A 16,608-nucleotide genomic window follows, 5' to 3' on the forward strand; every position below is an offset into this window, starting at 1 on the left:
CTCCTGAGGCAGTCTATACTTCAATAACAATCGCTAGGTGGAAGAAATCAGAGCAGGTGTTGTCATTCAGACCTCTGGCTGTTCTCTGTTCTGGGCAAAGGGGAGAACAAATTATTCATTTCTCTTCGCTTCTCACTGCCTGAAACTGGATGGATGGGTGGATTTTGGCATTTATTGCGTCCCACATTCTTACTTTAAAAAAATAATAATAAATTTCAGGCAGCCGGAAGGAAAGAGAAAGCAGGAAGTTGTTCAGAGATGGGGCATCCAAGGGGGGCGTCAGAGGAAGGACTGGCAACTGGCAAAACTAGCTGCTCTTTAAGAGGAGGCTGGACAACGCTTTGTCTGAAATGGTGTAGGGTTTCCTGCCTGAGCAGGGGGCTGGACTAGATGACCTCCAAGGTCCCTTCCAACTCTGTGATTCTCTTATTCTGTCCCATTTATGCAGCTTGTCTCCTCCCGTCTGCCCCACAAAAGAGGGCTTCTTTTGCAAAATTGCTCCCACATACAAAATCTGGACAGTTGTGATGTGTGGTTGTTTTCTTTTGATTTCTAGACCTCGCTCCTGACCCTGTACAAAACATGGCTTATCAATGCAAGGAGCCTTGCCTTCCTCCACCCACCGATGTAGTCCAGTGTGTGCAAGATACCAAGGACCCTTGCATGGCTTACCAATGCAAGGAGCCTTGCCTTCCTCCACCCACCAAGGATCCTTGCACGCTCACCAACACGGCCCAGTGTGTCCCCAGCTGCGATTGCACCTGCTCGGAAGCCTGCAACGCCCCAGATAGCCTCTCGTACCAAGCCAAGCAGCCGTGTGCAGCGCCTTCCTTTGGGGCTCCGCTGTGCCTCATGGTCACCTCCATCCCCTGTGCGCTGCCTTGCACATCCTTGCACACCGAATTCTGTGCAGAATCTCCTTCCATCCCCTGTGGGTCCATGACACCGCAGCCTTGCTCTGAGGACCCCCAGCCTTGCTCCTTGGCAACTCCAGGGTTTTGCACCCCTCCATCTCCACCCACATGCGGGTCCGGCTGTTCAGACAACTGCTCGGACCCCCAAGGCGACGGGAGAATGTCCTATGTGCCTCCAGGTTCCACCGTGTGCTTGGAACCATGTGGATCTGTTTCGGTGAAGCCCAGTGTTGCTTCTCCAGAACTGGAGAACAGTAGCATTTTTCTGGCATCTTACAAGCCTCACTACATGTGAAAGCAGGTGGGCGTTTTGCCAGATGTGGGATGAGTAAGCCTCATCTACCAAAGCTCTTTGATTGTTAAAATATATATATGTCTTCTCTTTAATTGGCATTAATGACGGGCAGAGACAGACCAACGTGGTGTGAACGCCTTTGAAAATTCCCCATCTGTCGTTTTTTTTTTTTTTTTTTTTTTTTCCCGTAGCTGGGACTCAAATTAAATGTTAGCAGGCAGCCTTGCCCAATTCCCAGACCTTAGAAGTCCAGTCATCCTTTGCTGCCCTCTGAAGCTTACAGAGCCGTTTGCTGGTTTTTAAAAAGTATTGAGACCTTGATTCACACATGTATCTTTGGGCAAAGAATGGCACGCTGTCCTCAGGTTACGGCTGAATTAGCCCAATATCAATGTTGCTTAGAGAAACATTTCTTAAGGGAGTTTTGCCCCATTTCACGACTTTTCTTGCCCCCAGGTTTAAGTGGATTGCTGCATTTGTTAAGTTAGTGCGATGGTAGTTAATTGATTGATTTTGCTTGTTGGAAGGCCCCAATGCAGCCGTTCCCCTAACAATTGGGGCGAGAAGGGTGATAAAAACAGGGCAAAATCCACTCTGCAAAGGTCTCCCTTCACAACTGGGGCTCAATTGGGACTGTAAATCAAGGACCACCTGTACTTAACTTGGTTTGGGGCAAGGGCGATCTGAAGTCACTCTGGTTTAGGATTTCTGACACGATCGGTGCTGGAAGAGAATCGGATTGCCACAAGGAAGAAAATATCTTGAAAGAGCCATCTTTGCTTCCGGATGTCCTTTCCTGCTAGGGAGGTCAAGTTGTATGAGTGTCTAGTTTTGGGGTGGGGGGGACGTGCCAAATACTCCAAGTGATTTGGAGAAGACCCATCCCCAATCCCTGCCTTCGGAACAGTCTGGACACACCCGGGTAGGTGTCTGCTCACCTGAATTTTCAGACAACGCAAACAATTTTATGGAAGCAATTCTCTCTGCCTGCGTTCAGGGTTTGCTCAAGGAGCTTTTCCCAGACACCCTGGAGCAACATGAAAAGGTTGCATCTTGTCCTCCTTCTCCTCCTGTTTTCGGCTTTCTCCTTTATTTAAGTCAGAAATTTCAGGGTAAACCGTTTCGGACACCTGTTTTCCTTCGAGCGTCCTCTTACCAGCAACTGGACATTATCTCAATTACCTGTTGCAGCCAGGTAAAAATGAAACATCAAGGCTTGGAAACAGCTCTCTGGTTTTGTCTCCCCCGTGTTAAAATTCGTTTGGTTGCATTCGTCCTTCGCTGGATATTTTTCAGCCTCTAATAAAGTTGAAATAAAATGCTGTGTTATCCCTTCACGCGTCTTTGGAAGTGATTTCTGGTTTAGCTGCGCTCAGCAGGAGATGAGATGAATTGATCCAGGGATCAAATCCCAAGGATCCCCCCCCCCAAAAAAAAAGTTTTGGTTTTGTGGGACTTGTAAAGATTAGCAATCCGTTCCGTTTAAGATTGTCTCTTGGGGACCTGTTTTGTCTGGGGTTTTTTCCTTAAGCATTTGCTTCAGGTTTGTTTCCCAACAGGCTGGGGAGGAATTGCAGACTTGAGAAATGGAGAAATGGGAGTTAATGGATGTCACTGATTCGTCCAACTAGGCCAAAGATTTGGAAATTTTAAATTTCCAAACGCTGGCTTCAAATCATTATATATTCAACCAGTTTTGTCTTGCAAATTTTTCCTTCCTTCCTTCCTTCCTTCCTTCCTTCCTTCCTTCCTTCCTTCCTTCCTTCCTTCCTTGTCTATCTCTTTGTCTTTTCCTCCCTCCCTCCCTCCTTTCCTTTCCTTCCTTCCTTCCTTCTTTCTTTATTCTTTCTTATCCTTCCTTCCCTATTCTTCCTCCCTCCCTCTTTCCTTCTTTCTTCCCTCCCTCCTCCCTTTGCTTTTTATCTATCTGGATGGATGGAAAGAGAGAGTCAGAGGGACAAAGAGAGAGCGAGAGCGAGAGAGAGAGAGAGAGAGAAACGAGGAATGGATGGATGGATGGATGGATGGATGGATGGATGGATGGATGGAGAGCAAGAGACAGAGAGACAGAGAGAGAGAGAAAGAGAGACAGACAGAGAGACAAACGGATGGACGGAAAGAGAAATTAAATTCTCAGTGAGAAAACTGACTTTCTTAAAGTCCCCAACATTGAGACATCCAGGTGTGGTGCATCCTTGATTGCATTTGGAACTCAGATTCCACCCTGATCCCCAGATGTTCTCCAGAGGCACCTCGTCCAAGAGAAAACCAAAACCCAACACTCAACCAGTTCTGCCGAGAAGCAAGTATTTTTTTTTTTTACTAAAGCTTGGCTGTCATCTCCTCGAGAGCAAGAGAATCACTCGGTAGGAAATTAGAACGAAATCTGGATGTTCTTGAGAAGTTCTAATCGCCACCAGGACCGTGTCCAGAAGATGTAGGAGGAGACCTCCTGAGGACACGAAGATGAACGCTGGGTGGGAAGACATGGAAGCAGCACCAGGGGAGGGGGCGGTTAAAGACCTTTCTCACCCCCTTTCTCATTTTCAGTGGGGCACAGCAACCTTCAGCAGCCCTTGGGAGGCTGTTTGGCCTTGTGTGGAGGACTCTTCACATCTTTGCTGCAAGGGCAGCCGGCATCCTTTTGGGGCACACCTTTGCTGGGAGGTGAACAGCAAGTCTTGGGGGGGCTTTTGCAGGGGTGACAAGGCTCTGGGCAGGGAGGGAGCTTACAGCCTTGCTTCTGCTGGGACATGGTTCTTTGGGGGGGGGGGAAGAAGCCTGCAAAGAAAAGGGAGAAAAATTGAAAGTTATTGAACAGGAGTGTCTTGTTCCACCAGAGCCCCCAAAATTCCCCAAATCTATTTTGGACTCTCAGTCTTTTTGCAGAAATCCAGAGGCATAGCCAGGAACAGAGGGGGTCATCCTACTCTACCCTACTCTACTCTACCCTACCCTACCCTACTCTACTCTACTCTACTCTACTCTACTCTGCTCTGTTCTATTCTCTATTCTATTTTCTAATTCTATTCTTCATTTCTCTATAGTTCTATTCTGTTCTTTATTCTCCTATTCTATTCTATTCTGCTTTGTTATTCTATTCTATTCTACAACCTTTTCTACAATCTATTCTATTCTATTCTTCATTTCTCTATATTCTATTCTATTCTTTCTTTATTCTCCTATTCTATTCTTCTTTGTTCTTCCATTCCATTCCATCCCATCCATCCCATCCCATCCCATCCCATCCCATCCCATCCCATTCTATTCTATTCTATTCTATTCTATTCTATTCTATTCTATTCTATTCTATTCTATTCTATTCTATTCTATTCCATTCTATTCCATTCTATTCCATTCCCCAGTAGAACTTAGCTTCCCTCCTCCAGATGTTGTGGGTGGTCCATCACTGGAGGCTTTTAAGAAGAGATGGGACAGCCATTGCTCTGGAATGGCGTAAGGTCTCCTGCTTGAGCAGGGGGTTGGACTAGAGGACCACCAAGGTCCCTTCCAACTCTCTCATTCAGTTAATTCCACCTCCTTGCCAGGACAGAGACATCTGCCATCGTCCCCACCTTCTTCTATACACGAGTTCCACCAACGTCTTTGTAGCTGACCAAGCCCAAACTCAGACGTTGCAAAAAAAAAGAAGAAGAACAATTTGCAAGGGTAAGATGTCACCACCCTTGCAGAAGGAAAGAAAGAGACAGGACAGGAAAAATAACCAAGATTTACAGTGCTGTGGATAATGTGATAAAAGGAACTTACCTAAAGTTGGCGAGAAGACACAGAGACAGCAAGAAAAGTCACCACCAGGATGGATTGAGGGGCCCCAAACTGCCATCTGCCCTTTTATTCAGGTTCCCAAAGTAGTGTCACTTCCTGTTACCACAAGATTAAGTCCACTGGGTGCGGGCGGGCGTTAATTGACTAATTGAATTTTCAATCAGCCACTCCCCTGATTCTCCATCCATTAGCAGATGCTTGTTGAATGACTTTTCAACTGTTGACTTTTGGCCCATCTCCAAAATAGCCAAGAATAAAAAAGTATTTGTGCTGCTCATTTGCAACACGTGGTTTTTCTTTTTAATCAGGCTAGCAAACACAGCCTCCCTGGCGTGGTGCAGTCTATCTCAAAGGAAAAGGATTTCCACACGGTGCAGCTCAAACATTTGTCCCAAGCCAGGTTTATGGTCTGCATTTTGGAAACTGAAGATGCGATAAAGTTGATAAAAGGATGGCTTGTGCAAACGGGTCTTGGGATCCTTCCGTTTTTGAAATATTAACGGTCCGAACAAATCCGTAAAGGAGAATTAACTTTCGGAATTGTAGGCTTTGCATGGAGACAGGAGGACTGGAAATTTTAAAAAAGGGGGAGCAAAATGGATCCTGGAGCAGATGTTTTTTAAAAAAATGTGTCCTCTTTTCTTAGTAATTTCTCAGGACCATCTGGAAAAATCTACCCAGCTGCTTCTCCGGGTGTTTAGCTCCGAGGGATGGGTGGCCCAATGCATTGTGGGAAAATCCTTCAGGAGAAGAACAAAAAGCTGGCCTGACTGGTTGGTCCACTGTTTAGTGACCAGCTGCCAATAGAAGCGACAAGGTGGGACTCCCGGACAGGTGCGAAGGTTTATGTCCAGAAGTACTTTGTAATTTTTTCCAAGAATAAAACTTATTTTTAATCTATGCCAGGATGCCCCAAAACACCCGCTTTCCCCTGTTTGATTAAACAGGATTGATGAAACAGGGCAAGTTTCTAGTCCTCATGTTTCTCAGGAGGGAAGACTCAACTGAAATTAGGAAGGAGATACATAGGCTACACCCAGTTTCTTTCGACTGAGGAAAACAACACTGATGAAGCAAAGCAAGATGCTAGTCCTCATGCTTCCCGGAAGGGAAGAGTTGGTTAAAATTAGGAAGCAGGTTTATAGACAGCACTACTTCCTTCTTCCAAGTTTCTAGTCCCACTTGGCTACGGATGATGGCTGCACAACCCAGTTTTTGGAATGGTGGCTTGCAACCTGCTTCTTTTCTCAAACCATCTTCGCTTCCGAAGCTGCCAAGGATATTTTCCCCCGTTTAAATAAAAGCAGAGCTATGATTATTCAGAGCAGAATAACGTTTTTGACCTGCCCGTCTGACATCTTGAGATTATCTCGTCACTCATTTCCTTGTTCACTGGAGTTTTGAAATCTTTCCTCCGGGGGGGGGGGGAGAAACTTGGCTGAATAAACTCATTTTGACACAGGAATCCTCCTTCCTCTATCTCTGCTCCAGTGAGGAACAAGAAGTTCATTTTTCACATCGCCCGAGGTCAAATTTCCCGACTTTTAATTTCTTTATGTTCTCCTAGCAGAAGCAAATTTAAACAACGACAGAAACAACACTTGCTCTCCCCTGCTTTCGAGGAACCGGCTCCCTTTACGGTGCGCAATCCTAAAAAAATATTAAGTGAGAAAGAAAAGGGGAAAAAAAGATGTTTTTTTAAAAATATCGGTGGATTAAAATCAGTGGGACGGCTTGCCACTGGAAACTGCGGCTGCTCCATCGCTGGAGGCTTTCAAAAAGAGATCGGACAGCCATTGGTGTGAGATGACAGGAGGGTCTCCTGCTGGAGCAGGAGGTTGGACTAGATGACCTCCCACGTCCCTTCCAACTCTGTTATTCTGTGATTTGATAATCCCAAATCAATTAACCAGTGGAACCGTTTTTGTTTTGTTTTGTTTTTTTAATGAAATGAACATCAAACCCTACCCATCTTTGGATGGACTTAGGGACCTGGCCCAGCCTGAGTCCTGGCTTTCTGAGGCCGGAGAAGGAAGAATGGAGCCTCCTGGTCCGGAGGCAGTCTACCTTAGAGCACTGTTTCTGCTCTAAGAAGAGAGAAGGTGTTGGACGACTGAGCCACGTGCACACATCCCAGGGTGACAAACGAGGCTAGAAAAATCACGTGCGGGTCAATAAAAACAAAAGAAGGGATGGAAGGGTGTATAAAGTGTTTTTTTCTTTCTTCCTCCCCTTAATGGGTTTTTTTAGCAGCTACTGGGAAAGAAAAACCATCAACTTTGAAAGAAAAACTTTTCTTAAAAAATATGCTGGTTATGCCAGTCTCACCCTTGCGCGACTGGCTTGGCGAGGCTCCGACGGCCCGTTAAAACTAACACAAATGTCGGAAATTGCTTCTTCGCCCTGGGCGGGTGTGGAAGGCCCAGTGAGAGGTTGAGGTTGGGGAGTTTGGACAAGCCAGGTTTGATGAGTGAAGGAGCCACGTTCGGGATAGCTGGGGGTTGAATCAGAGGGGCAATGTGGAAGGTCCCTGAGCCGTGATTAAGAGGCCTGGGTATAAAAAGGGTATAGGTTGCAAGCTGGCTCTCCAAACGAACTTTGCATTTTACCTGCAAGCCTAGAACTTGGCAAACAGGTGAGTTGGGAGGGAGGCAGGGAGGGAGAGAGAGAGATGGAATCAAGGATGCCAAAGGATGGATGGAGAAGAGGCAAAAGCATGGTTTTTGGTGAGATGGAAGCCCTGAGTATTGTAGGAAGAAAGAGGAGGAGATGAAGGAGAAGGGGACGATGATGGAGAAGAAGGGGATGAAGGAGATGGGGATGAAGGAGAAGGAGATGAAGAAGGGGTTGAAGGGGGGAAGGAAGGAGATGAAGAAGAAGGAGAAGGAGATGGAGAAGGGGATGAAGGAGGAGATGAAGGAGGAGATGAAGGAGAAGCAAATGAAGAAGAAGGGGAGTGGGATGAAGGTGGAAAGGAAGGAGAAGGGGATGATGAAGAAGAAGAAGAGGAGGAGGAGGAGGAAGAGGAGGATAAAGGAGAGGGGGATGATGATGGAGAAAAAGGGGATGAAGAAGGAAAAGGGGATGAAGGAAGAGATAAAGAAAGAGAAGAAAATGGCTATCATGAGTCACCTTGACCTCTCTCTGTTCTTTCATTCCAAGACCTCCAACATGTGTGAAGAGATGTCTCATCTTCTGCGCAACATACGCAGCATCATCTGCATTTTCGAGAAGTATGCCAAGGATGATGGGGACTGTAGTACCTTGAGCAAAGGAGAGCTGAAACAGCTAATCCAGACCGAGTTTGCTGATGTCATTGTGGTGAGTGCTGAGAACTTGGGCCAGAAGGAAGAAGGAGACCAAGATGAATTATTTGGGAGAACAGTGGAGAATTGTAGGCATAGAGTAGGAAGGGACAAAATCTGGAATGTTGATCACATCAAGCCATGGTTGGATTTGATCGTGATTTGTTGGCATTTGATACCCCCAAAGTGGGTTGGAGAACCACAACTGAGTTTTAAACCAAACCACCAGGTTACATTCTGGAATGGCAAGTCAACCCAACCAAAAACTGAAATTCACACTCCAAAATGTTCTTCAACTTTGGGTGCTCCCAGCCAGATGCACAGAATCTATGAGTCAGTTTCTCTACCTATTATCTTAAACCTACACAATTATTTTTTAAGAAACTTTGTCAAAGTTTGCACAAGTTCCCAATGGTGTTCTCCTAAGAACTTAGTAGTTGCACACAGGAGAGTAGGGACATCAACAGATTGTAGTTTGTTTCCTAGAATACCACTTATGGATCTTTTTTACAAATTGGTTTTATTGTTCAGCCTGTTTCCTTATTTATTTATTTATTGGATTATGACTGCAGAACTGCAAAAATAACCTCATTAGATGTGCATCAGAAGAGAGTACATGAGTAAAACTTTGCCATTCCTGGGTATCAGGGCATAATTGAGATGAGTTGAGATGAGACAAATGGATCCTCTTATAATCTTTTGGGATTCCTTCTTTCCAGGAGCCGTATGATCCCAAGACAATTGAGACAGTGCTCCATCTGTTAGACACCGACTGTGATGGCAAAGTGGGCTTTGAAGAATTTACAGTCCTGGTCTTCAAGGTGGTCAAAGCCTGCTATAAAAAGGTACAAGAATGCCAGGGTCCAGCAGGTAGACCATCCAAGCGAAATAACACCAGCATGCAGCAGCTGGAGATCCCATCTCAACACATCTCTAGAGATGGACCATCCAAGCGAGATAGCATCAGCATGCAGCAGCGGGAGATCCCACCTCAACAAGTCTCCAGACAGGGACCATCCCAGCAAGATACCACCAGCATGCAGCAGCGGGAGATCTCATCTCAACAAGTCTCCAGACAGGGACCATCCCAGCAAGATATCAGCAGAACACACCAGCGGGAGATCCCATCTCAACAAGCCTCCAGGGATGGACCGTCCCAGCGAGATACCACCAGCATGCAGCAGCGGGAGATCCCTCCTCAACAAGTCTCCAGAGATGGACCATCCCAGCGAGATAACACTGGCACCCAGCAGTGGGAGACCCAAACCCCACAAGTGTCTCCTCGTCCTTGCCAGAAACTTGTACGCCCTAAGGAAGTTTTAGATAGAGAGGAACTGCCTCAGAAACAGGAGAGGGAGAAGACCAGGTTGGAGACCAGCTATGACGAGCAGTCCCAACAGGAAGAGGCTTCCACTCACCCAGCAACACAAACTTCAAGGGTGCAGTCAGTTCAAAAAACAATTGAGGACATGATCAGGGGAAATCTCACCAGCCAAACGTCTTGGGCAGAAATGAGAACTGAGGAGACTTCTGCCTGGGGTGCTCTTCCATCCAGGCGCCGATGTCTCCAGGATCCCCTCAGCCCAGATCAAGAAGCAAACCAAGGTGTTCTTCAGAGCGCTCCCCAGCAATCATCCCAACAACGTCAGGTGGAAGAACCGAGCACCATATGTCAGGAGGAAGTGACCTCCCAAACATCGGTGCAGGAAAGAAAAAGTCAACAGTCAGCTGTAGAGATGGAACAAATCTCTGCTGGGAAAGTCACCTGTGAATCCTCGCAAGAAACTCTTCAAAGGTCTTCTGGAGGAAGGAACCAGCAAGCGCAGGTTGAAGAAAGAAGATCAGCATCTTCTAGTCACAGCAGGAATCCCCAGGTGGTCCAAATTTGTGACCAAGAATCCCGTTCTGTCACACTCGGACAGCGTGATGACCAAAAGAGAAGTCAATCTCAAGGAGTTGAGCAGCGTTCGGTTGCCCAACAGGACCAAGAAGTTCAAGCACCAGGACAGGTCATAAGTAGACGTCAAGAACCTCAAATGCCAGTCTACAGACCTCATCAAGAAAAGGAAAGGTATCCTGCAACATTAGAACAATGCCAACGTGGTCCGTCAGAGCAGAGAGCTACGTCTCAAGAAGTGACCAGGCCTCAAATGGCTGAGAGATATCCACGCGGTGAGCCTGGAGAGCTCACCATTGTCCAATTCTCCCAAGATTCTTCTCCCAAACGCCCTGCCCAACCTTCCCAATTTCAGCTAAAACAGAGGCCATTACAGTTCCCACCTCCATGGTCTACAAAGCAATAAACACTCCTTAGAACACCCAGACATTCTCCACAAAACCATGGAAATGGAGATGATCCACCAAGATCAATCCATCTCACCCAGGACTTGTTGCCACTTTGGAGAAAACCTTTCTGGGTTTTCTCACCAACTACATCTCCAAAATGTGGGTGGAGAAGCACAGCCCTCAGCTAGTTGTAGTAAATGTCAGGGGTGAGCTTTCATTTAGCTTGGTGGAACTCAAGTAGTTTAGATCTTGCTTTGCTTCTTTCTGAAAACATGCTTTTACGTCTACCTGCAAGGAATCTTTGGGAAGAATCCCGAGGTCTTTGTAGCCATTTTCTCTCTCTCTCGTCATCTGTCTCCCAGTAGGCCTACTTAGTCTTGATATCACAAGAAGGACCTTGTGAAACTCAGGATGGGTGGTTTATTGGATACAGACTCCACCTCAAGCTATCTTTTATCAAGTCAACAATATTTATCAGCAATCGTTCCATAATTCAATAAAGGATTCAGCTTTACATTGAGTGAATGTCCTCATTATCCAATGGAAGGGCCAGCCCTAGGTTAGATGAATGTCAAAAAGTTGAGGTTCATGAGATGATTGAGCTTCCGTTGGTACTACAGATGACCCAGATCTTCTTAGATCATTGTCTATGGAGATTCTCAGTCATCCAAGTCATGGTTGTCCCAAAGGTGCTTTTTCAGGAGGCAACTGGACTTTTTCTTTGAAGACATTTCGCTTCTCAACCCAAGAAGCTTCTTCAGCTCTGACTGGATGGTGGGGAATGGAAGGATCTTGGGTGAGAAGCAAAACGTCTTCAAAGAAAAACAAGGACGTCCAGTTGCCACCTGAAAAAACACCTTTGGGACTTCTTAGGTCAGTGTTTCTCCATCTTGGCTACTTTAAGATGGGTGGACTTCCTCTTCCACAGATCCCCAGCTACTTGAGCAGCTGAGAAATTCTGAGAGTTGAAGCCCCCTCATCTTCAAGTTGCCGAGGTTGAGCCACACTGCCTTAGAGGACCACCCTACTGTAGAATGAAAGGCCTGACTCAATCATGTCACAATCTTAAGTATGATGTAGACAATCAACTGTAAGTGTCAAAAACACATAGCTAAGCTTCAGGGGGATTCCTTGCGTATCTCAACCGATCGAAATCATAGTTTCTAAAATTCTGCTCCTTTCTGTGATACAATAAAAAAAATATTTGCAAGCACACGTGGACTGCTTCCTTTTTACAAGACAATGATTTCATGCTTAAAAAGAAGTAACAATCACTGAAACTGACCCCTTTCGAGTTTGTGTTGGCCCTTCAATCATAGACTGCACGGTCAAGACTGAGAAGCATCTCTGTTGTCTGGTGGTATCCACCTATGAAGTAGGGCTGTTCCTGGGACAGTTGACTCAGGAGTCATGTTCTACTCATGAGTAAAAATTGTTCAAGTCTACACCTAGACCTAGAAGAATTGGAAGGGACCTTAGGGGTCTTCTAGTCCAACGTCCTGCTCAAGCAGGAGACCCTACCTCAGCTGGAAGTTGAGGGTTTGGGTGGAAAATGTATCTACTCATGGACCTCTTTGGTTGTCCAAGCTGTATGGGACTTCTACCAAGTGATGCCTCTCTAGATTTTGTTCATGGACTAATTGTGATTTTGTTCTACCTAGTTGAGGTAGGTAATTTGGGAAATCAAGCTAGCTTTGGGGGGTCACTGTTCAGATCAGAGAGGAATAGATCCAAAACAGATTTTTTTTTTTTTTTTTTTTTTAAAGAGGGGATATGATTTTTAAGGGCCTAATCCAAGGGTCTTCCAACTTGGCCACTTTAAGTCTTGTGGACTTGAACTCCCAGAATTCCTCTGCCAGCCCTGGATTGGATTCGCTTTAATCCAGTTTACATTTTGTCCCAACCCCGTCAGTTTTGTATAATTAAAATGAAATGGAATCAAATGGAACAACGGGAAGTTGTCTGCTCCACTAACTAGAATCTGCTAACTAGAATGTGTGTTTGTAAGAGGAATAATTCAGCCAAAAGGGGACTAGTTTTAATTCCTGAAAAGTAATCCTAGAAGCCAAATTCTTCGTCAAAAACTAGTCTATCCACATCATTTCAGTCTGGCCTCTTTGGTGGAAACCCAGCTTCTGGTTTATGGTTTGGACGTTCAATAAACCGAGAATAGCCCATCATTTTAGTTAGAGAAACACCAGCTAATGATCTTGGAGCACCATCTTGTGGTTAATGAATAGGTAGCAGATTATGTTAACAAAATAGGACTGGGTGTGGAATGTTTTAGAGTTGTGTTTCTCAACCTTGGCAACTTGAAGACGGGTGGACTTCAACTCCCAGAATTCTCCAGTGCATGCTAGCTGGGGAATTCTGGGAGTTGAAGTCCACATCTCTTCAACTTGTCAAGCCTTGCTTTAAAGAATTATATTCTCCATGCCCAGGGGATAGAGAATAATAGAATTGGAAGGGACCCTAGAGATCTAATTCAAGAAGGAGATGCTGTACTATTCTGGACAAATGGCTCTCCAATCTCTTCTTGAAAACCTCCAGTGATGGAGCAGCCACAACTTCTGGAGGCAAGCTGTTCCACTGGTGAATCATTTTCACAGTCAGGACATTTCTCCAGGTTGGATCCAGGATTCCATCTGTTACTTACTTACTTACTTTCTTTCTTTCTTTCTTTCTTTCTTTCTTTCTTTCTTTCTTTCTTTCTTTTTTTCTTTCTTTCTTTCTTTCTTTCTTTCTTTCTTTCTTTCTTTCTTTCTTTCTTTCTTTCTTTTTTCCCCCTAATGTAGAAGTTCCATCATTTTCTACAAGATGGGTTGTGCCGTCAAATGTTTCTAACCCCAAAGCATCCCCCCCAAGAGCTAAAAGCCATCCCAGAAAGACGAACAGACACGATCTTTGTTAGAAGAAACTGCTCTTTATTGATCTTGTGTTCATTTCCATCACCAATAGCCCACCCAAAACCCACAAACCCACCATGTTTACCCCATATCCAAAGTTAGGAAAAAAGCAGAGAAGAAAGGGGAAAGGAAAACGCACAACTGTTGGTGTCCAACGATCTGATGGAGTTGACGTTCGTTTCACCAACGGTGAACACGTTCTGTGACACTTTCAAGAACCAGGCTGGCTTCTGTTAGTCCACCTTGAAGGATACTCTTGACTGATGTCTTCAATTTGTTCTTCATTGTGGTTACTTCAGCTTTACTCTAATGGCTAGGATAGGTGGGGAAATATAGCATTATTGAATATATTAAGGTTACAACTACAAACAAACCTGTTTGCTTCCTGGTCAAAGATGCCAAAATAAGGCCAAGGAACCAAGAAGATCTCCAGATGTTGATGGAGCGACAATTCCCAGAAACTCTTATCTTAGATAAGATGGACCAGAATTACTGGGAGATGTGGTTTGTCAAGATCTGGAGAACCATAGTTACCCCACTGCAGGTTACTCTAGCTTCGGCTTTCGTTTTCTAGTCCTTCCTGGCTGGCTTAAAGCTAGGGGGCTCAGACCTTCTGAGTTCAGAGGCTCTGGGTCTGGAACTCTGCTGTGGGCTGCTGGGATCAAGCTCTCTCCGATGAGCATCTGAAGGACTCTCCACGTCTCGTCCTGAACGTCTCCTTCGGGCATATCCTTCTGGAAGTCTTTCCCTTTCACTATATCTGGAGGCACTTTCTGGAAGCCTTCTCCGGTCTTCGTCTCTGGTTTCAGGTTCAAGTGGCATGGCACGTCTCCTCTCTCTCCCCCCGTCCTGGGCTTCACGTTCATAATGTTGTCTCTCCTGGTTGTCTTCTCGGTCAACTAATTCACGAGGCTGGAGCCTTCTCCTTCTTTCGACCTCTCTTTCTGGGGAGTAAACTTCATTGTTACGGGGTCTTCTCTGATCATATCTCCTCGGTTCTTCATAACTTTGAGAGCGCTCATACTTGGGGTCTCTGGCTTCAGGTTCTTGGAACTGGGGTCTCCTTCTTCCACTCTCTGTTGCAAGGGTTTCTTCCCGACTGAAGTCCTGCTCATCATCTTCGGGACGTTGGGACCTTCTGACCTCTTCTCTGCCTTCAGACTCACGAGATCGGGAAGGTCTGTCCATGTTCTCAAACTCAGAAGAATAGGGCCTCCTGCTCTCTCGCTCCCTGCGTTCCAGACCTTCCACTTCTGGTCTCCTAGAAGCTTCACGTGGTTGTGGTCTGCTCCACTCATCTTCAACACGTCTCCTTTCAGATCTTCTGACTTCTTCCTCTTCTGCCCGGATTGCTCTACGAACATCTTCTCTCGATTGAGGGGCATAGCGTTCTTCTCTCCTCCTTCTCTCGCCTTCCCTGTGGTCAGCTTCATGGGACTGAAATCTTCTCTCCCCTTCTCTGGACAATGAGCGACGCTCCACAGAATCATCTACTGGGCTTCGGTGACGAATCTGATCTCGGCGCTCATCAGCCCCATGGGGTTCAAGGGCACGAGACCTCCGCTCATTGTGCGCTTCCAGGTCCCTCCTTCCATCTTCGTGTTCTCGCCGTTCATGAGATGGCCGGCTTCTTTCAACATTGTATTCTGCACGATGGTTTCTGGGATCCAATTGGGCTTGAGAACCATATCTGAAGCGTCTTCCCTCAGCATCCTGACGCTCAGTCTCTCGTCCCTGACGTTGCCTCCTGTCTTCCCTCCTGGATGTGATTATTGGAGAATACAGGTCTTCTTCATCCCTGTCCAAGGGATCCCGAGCTTCACGTCGGTCAATATCATTTCTTCTCACGTGTTCTTGGGACGGTCGGAGAGAGTCCTCTTCCCGTTGTTTCAGTTGACGAGGTTTTGGTATCTCAATATCTTCCTGCTTTGTGGGCTCGAGGTGTCGTCGTTCAGGCTCTCTTTCCAGATGTTTCTGAGATGAACGGTCTCTCCTGTCATCATCTCTCAACTCACAATCACGTCTTTCAAAGTGGCGGTCTTCTTCCTCTCCTTGAAGTTCACGGGAAAGTTCCCCTCGTCTGGCTTCTTCCACGGATTGAAGGGGGATCCGGTCAGCACCCCGTCTCTCATGGACATCCTCTCCTCTCCTGTCCTCCTCCCTGAATTCCCGGCGGCTGCTTCCGTTCCTACGTGGTTCCTCGTTACGCACAGCTCTGTGCCTTTCCTCGTTGTATGAAAGACACTCCTGGGGATGCAAGACACTGTAGCAAGCGGTGGCCACTTCGAAGATGAGGAACAGGAACTCATTGAAGTCAACCAGATTATCTCCATTCAGGTCCAGCAGTTGGAAGGTCAGCTTGACAATTTGAGGGTCACGAGGATTCTGGAAAAGCAGACATCAACAACAAAAAACAACTTTGAGACCGGACAACTCTTTCCAACACCACCCAACCTCTAAAGATCCCAAACTAGCCTTCAACGTTTTGGCTAAAACCTCCTTACCTCTAGAATTTCACCAAATTCGTTTTGGAGGAGTCTTTTCATCTGCCTTCGTTTCATGGAGGAGCAGTCCCTGTTCCTGTCGGCGTACTTTTGAAAGACCGCGATGATGGTGCAGATACTGTCCACGAGACCAGCCATGTTGGACACTTTGCCTGCAGAAACCAGGGAGAGAAAATGTGCATCCCTATTGGAGTCCCAGGCTATGCAAACTCTCCATCCTCCCTGCCTTGTCTAAGCTTCGTTGACCCAAAATAGGAGTCCTTGATCCTTTTCACCGCCCCAGCTTCTCCTCTTTCCAGCTTGATCCGGCTCTTTCTGAATTTCTCAGCAAACTCCCAAGTTTAATTTTTTTTTTTCCCCCAGTGTAGCGAGAACTCGGTTGCAACTCACCCAGCTCAATACACTCAACAGTGGGAAGCCTTCAGTGAAGTGTGGGAGAATCGCTGGTGTCCGGTTCCTTTTTATATATTTCTTAAGATGCTGACACCCTGCTTGGATGATAGATAAATTTATGTCCAGCCCAGCCCAGCTTGCAACACCTCACCTCTTTCAAGCAGGTTGTTAATCCTCATATTTCAACTTACCCCCTTAGAGCTGCCTTTTTTTAAATAA

General features: G+C 46.1%; 2 protein-coding genes across 2 annotated transcripts; one reads left to right on the plus strand and one right to left on the minus strand.

Moving 5' to 3' along the window:
• Positions 1-247: 247 nt before the first annotated feature.
• On the plus strand, positions 248-1,252 carry LOC120317209 (cornifin-B-like). The gene has a single exon (XM_039363607.1). The coding sequence runs from the start codon at positions 583-585 to the stop codon at positions 1,207-1,209; it is 627 nt and encodes a 208-aa protein (XP_039219541.1). The 5' UTR covers positions 248-582; the 3' UTR covers positions 1,210-1,252.
• A 13,730-nt stretch (positions 1,253-14,982) lies between these two features.
• On the minus strand, positions 14,983-16,568 carry S100A11 (S100 calcium binding protein A11). The gene is made up of 4 exons (XM_039363440.1): positions 16,541-16,568; positions 15,997-16,148; positions 15,232-15,877; positions 14,983-15,152 (listed from the first exon to the last, which is right to left on the minus strand). The coding sequence occupies exons 1-4, from the start codon at positions 16,566-16,568 to the stop codon at positions 14,983-14,985; spliced, it is 996 nt and encodes a 331-aa protein (XP_039219374.1).
• Positions 16,569-16,608: the final 40 nt, after the last annotated feature.

Source organism: Crotalus tigris, unplaced genomic scaffold (genome assembly GCF_016545835.1).
Source record: "Crotalus tigris isolate CLP2741 ecotype Arizona unplaced genomic scaffold, ASM1654583v1 scf7180000019553.37968852642:3898890, whole genome shotgun sequence".
In the NCBI taxonomy this organism is placed as follows: Eukaryota; Metazoa; Chordata; class Lepidosauria; order Squamata; family Viperidae; genus Crotalus; species Crotalus tigris.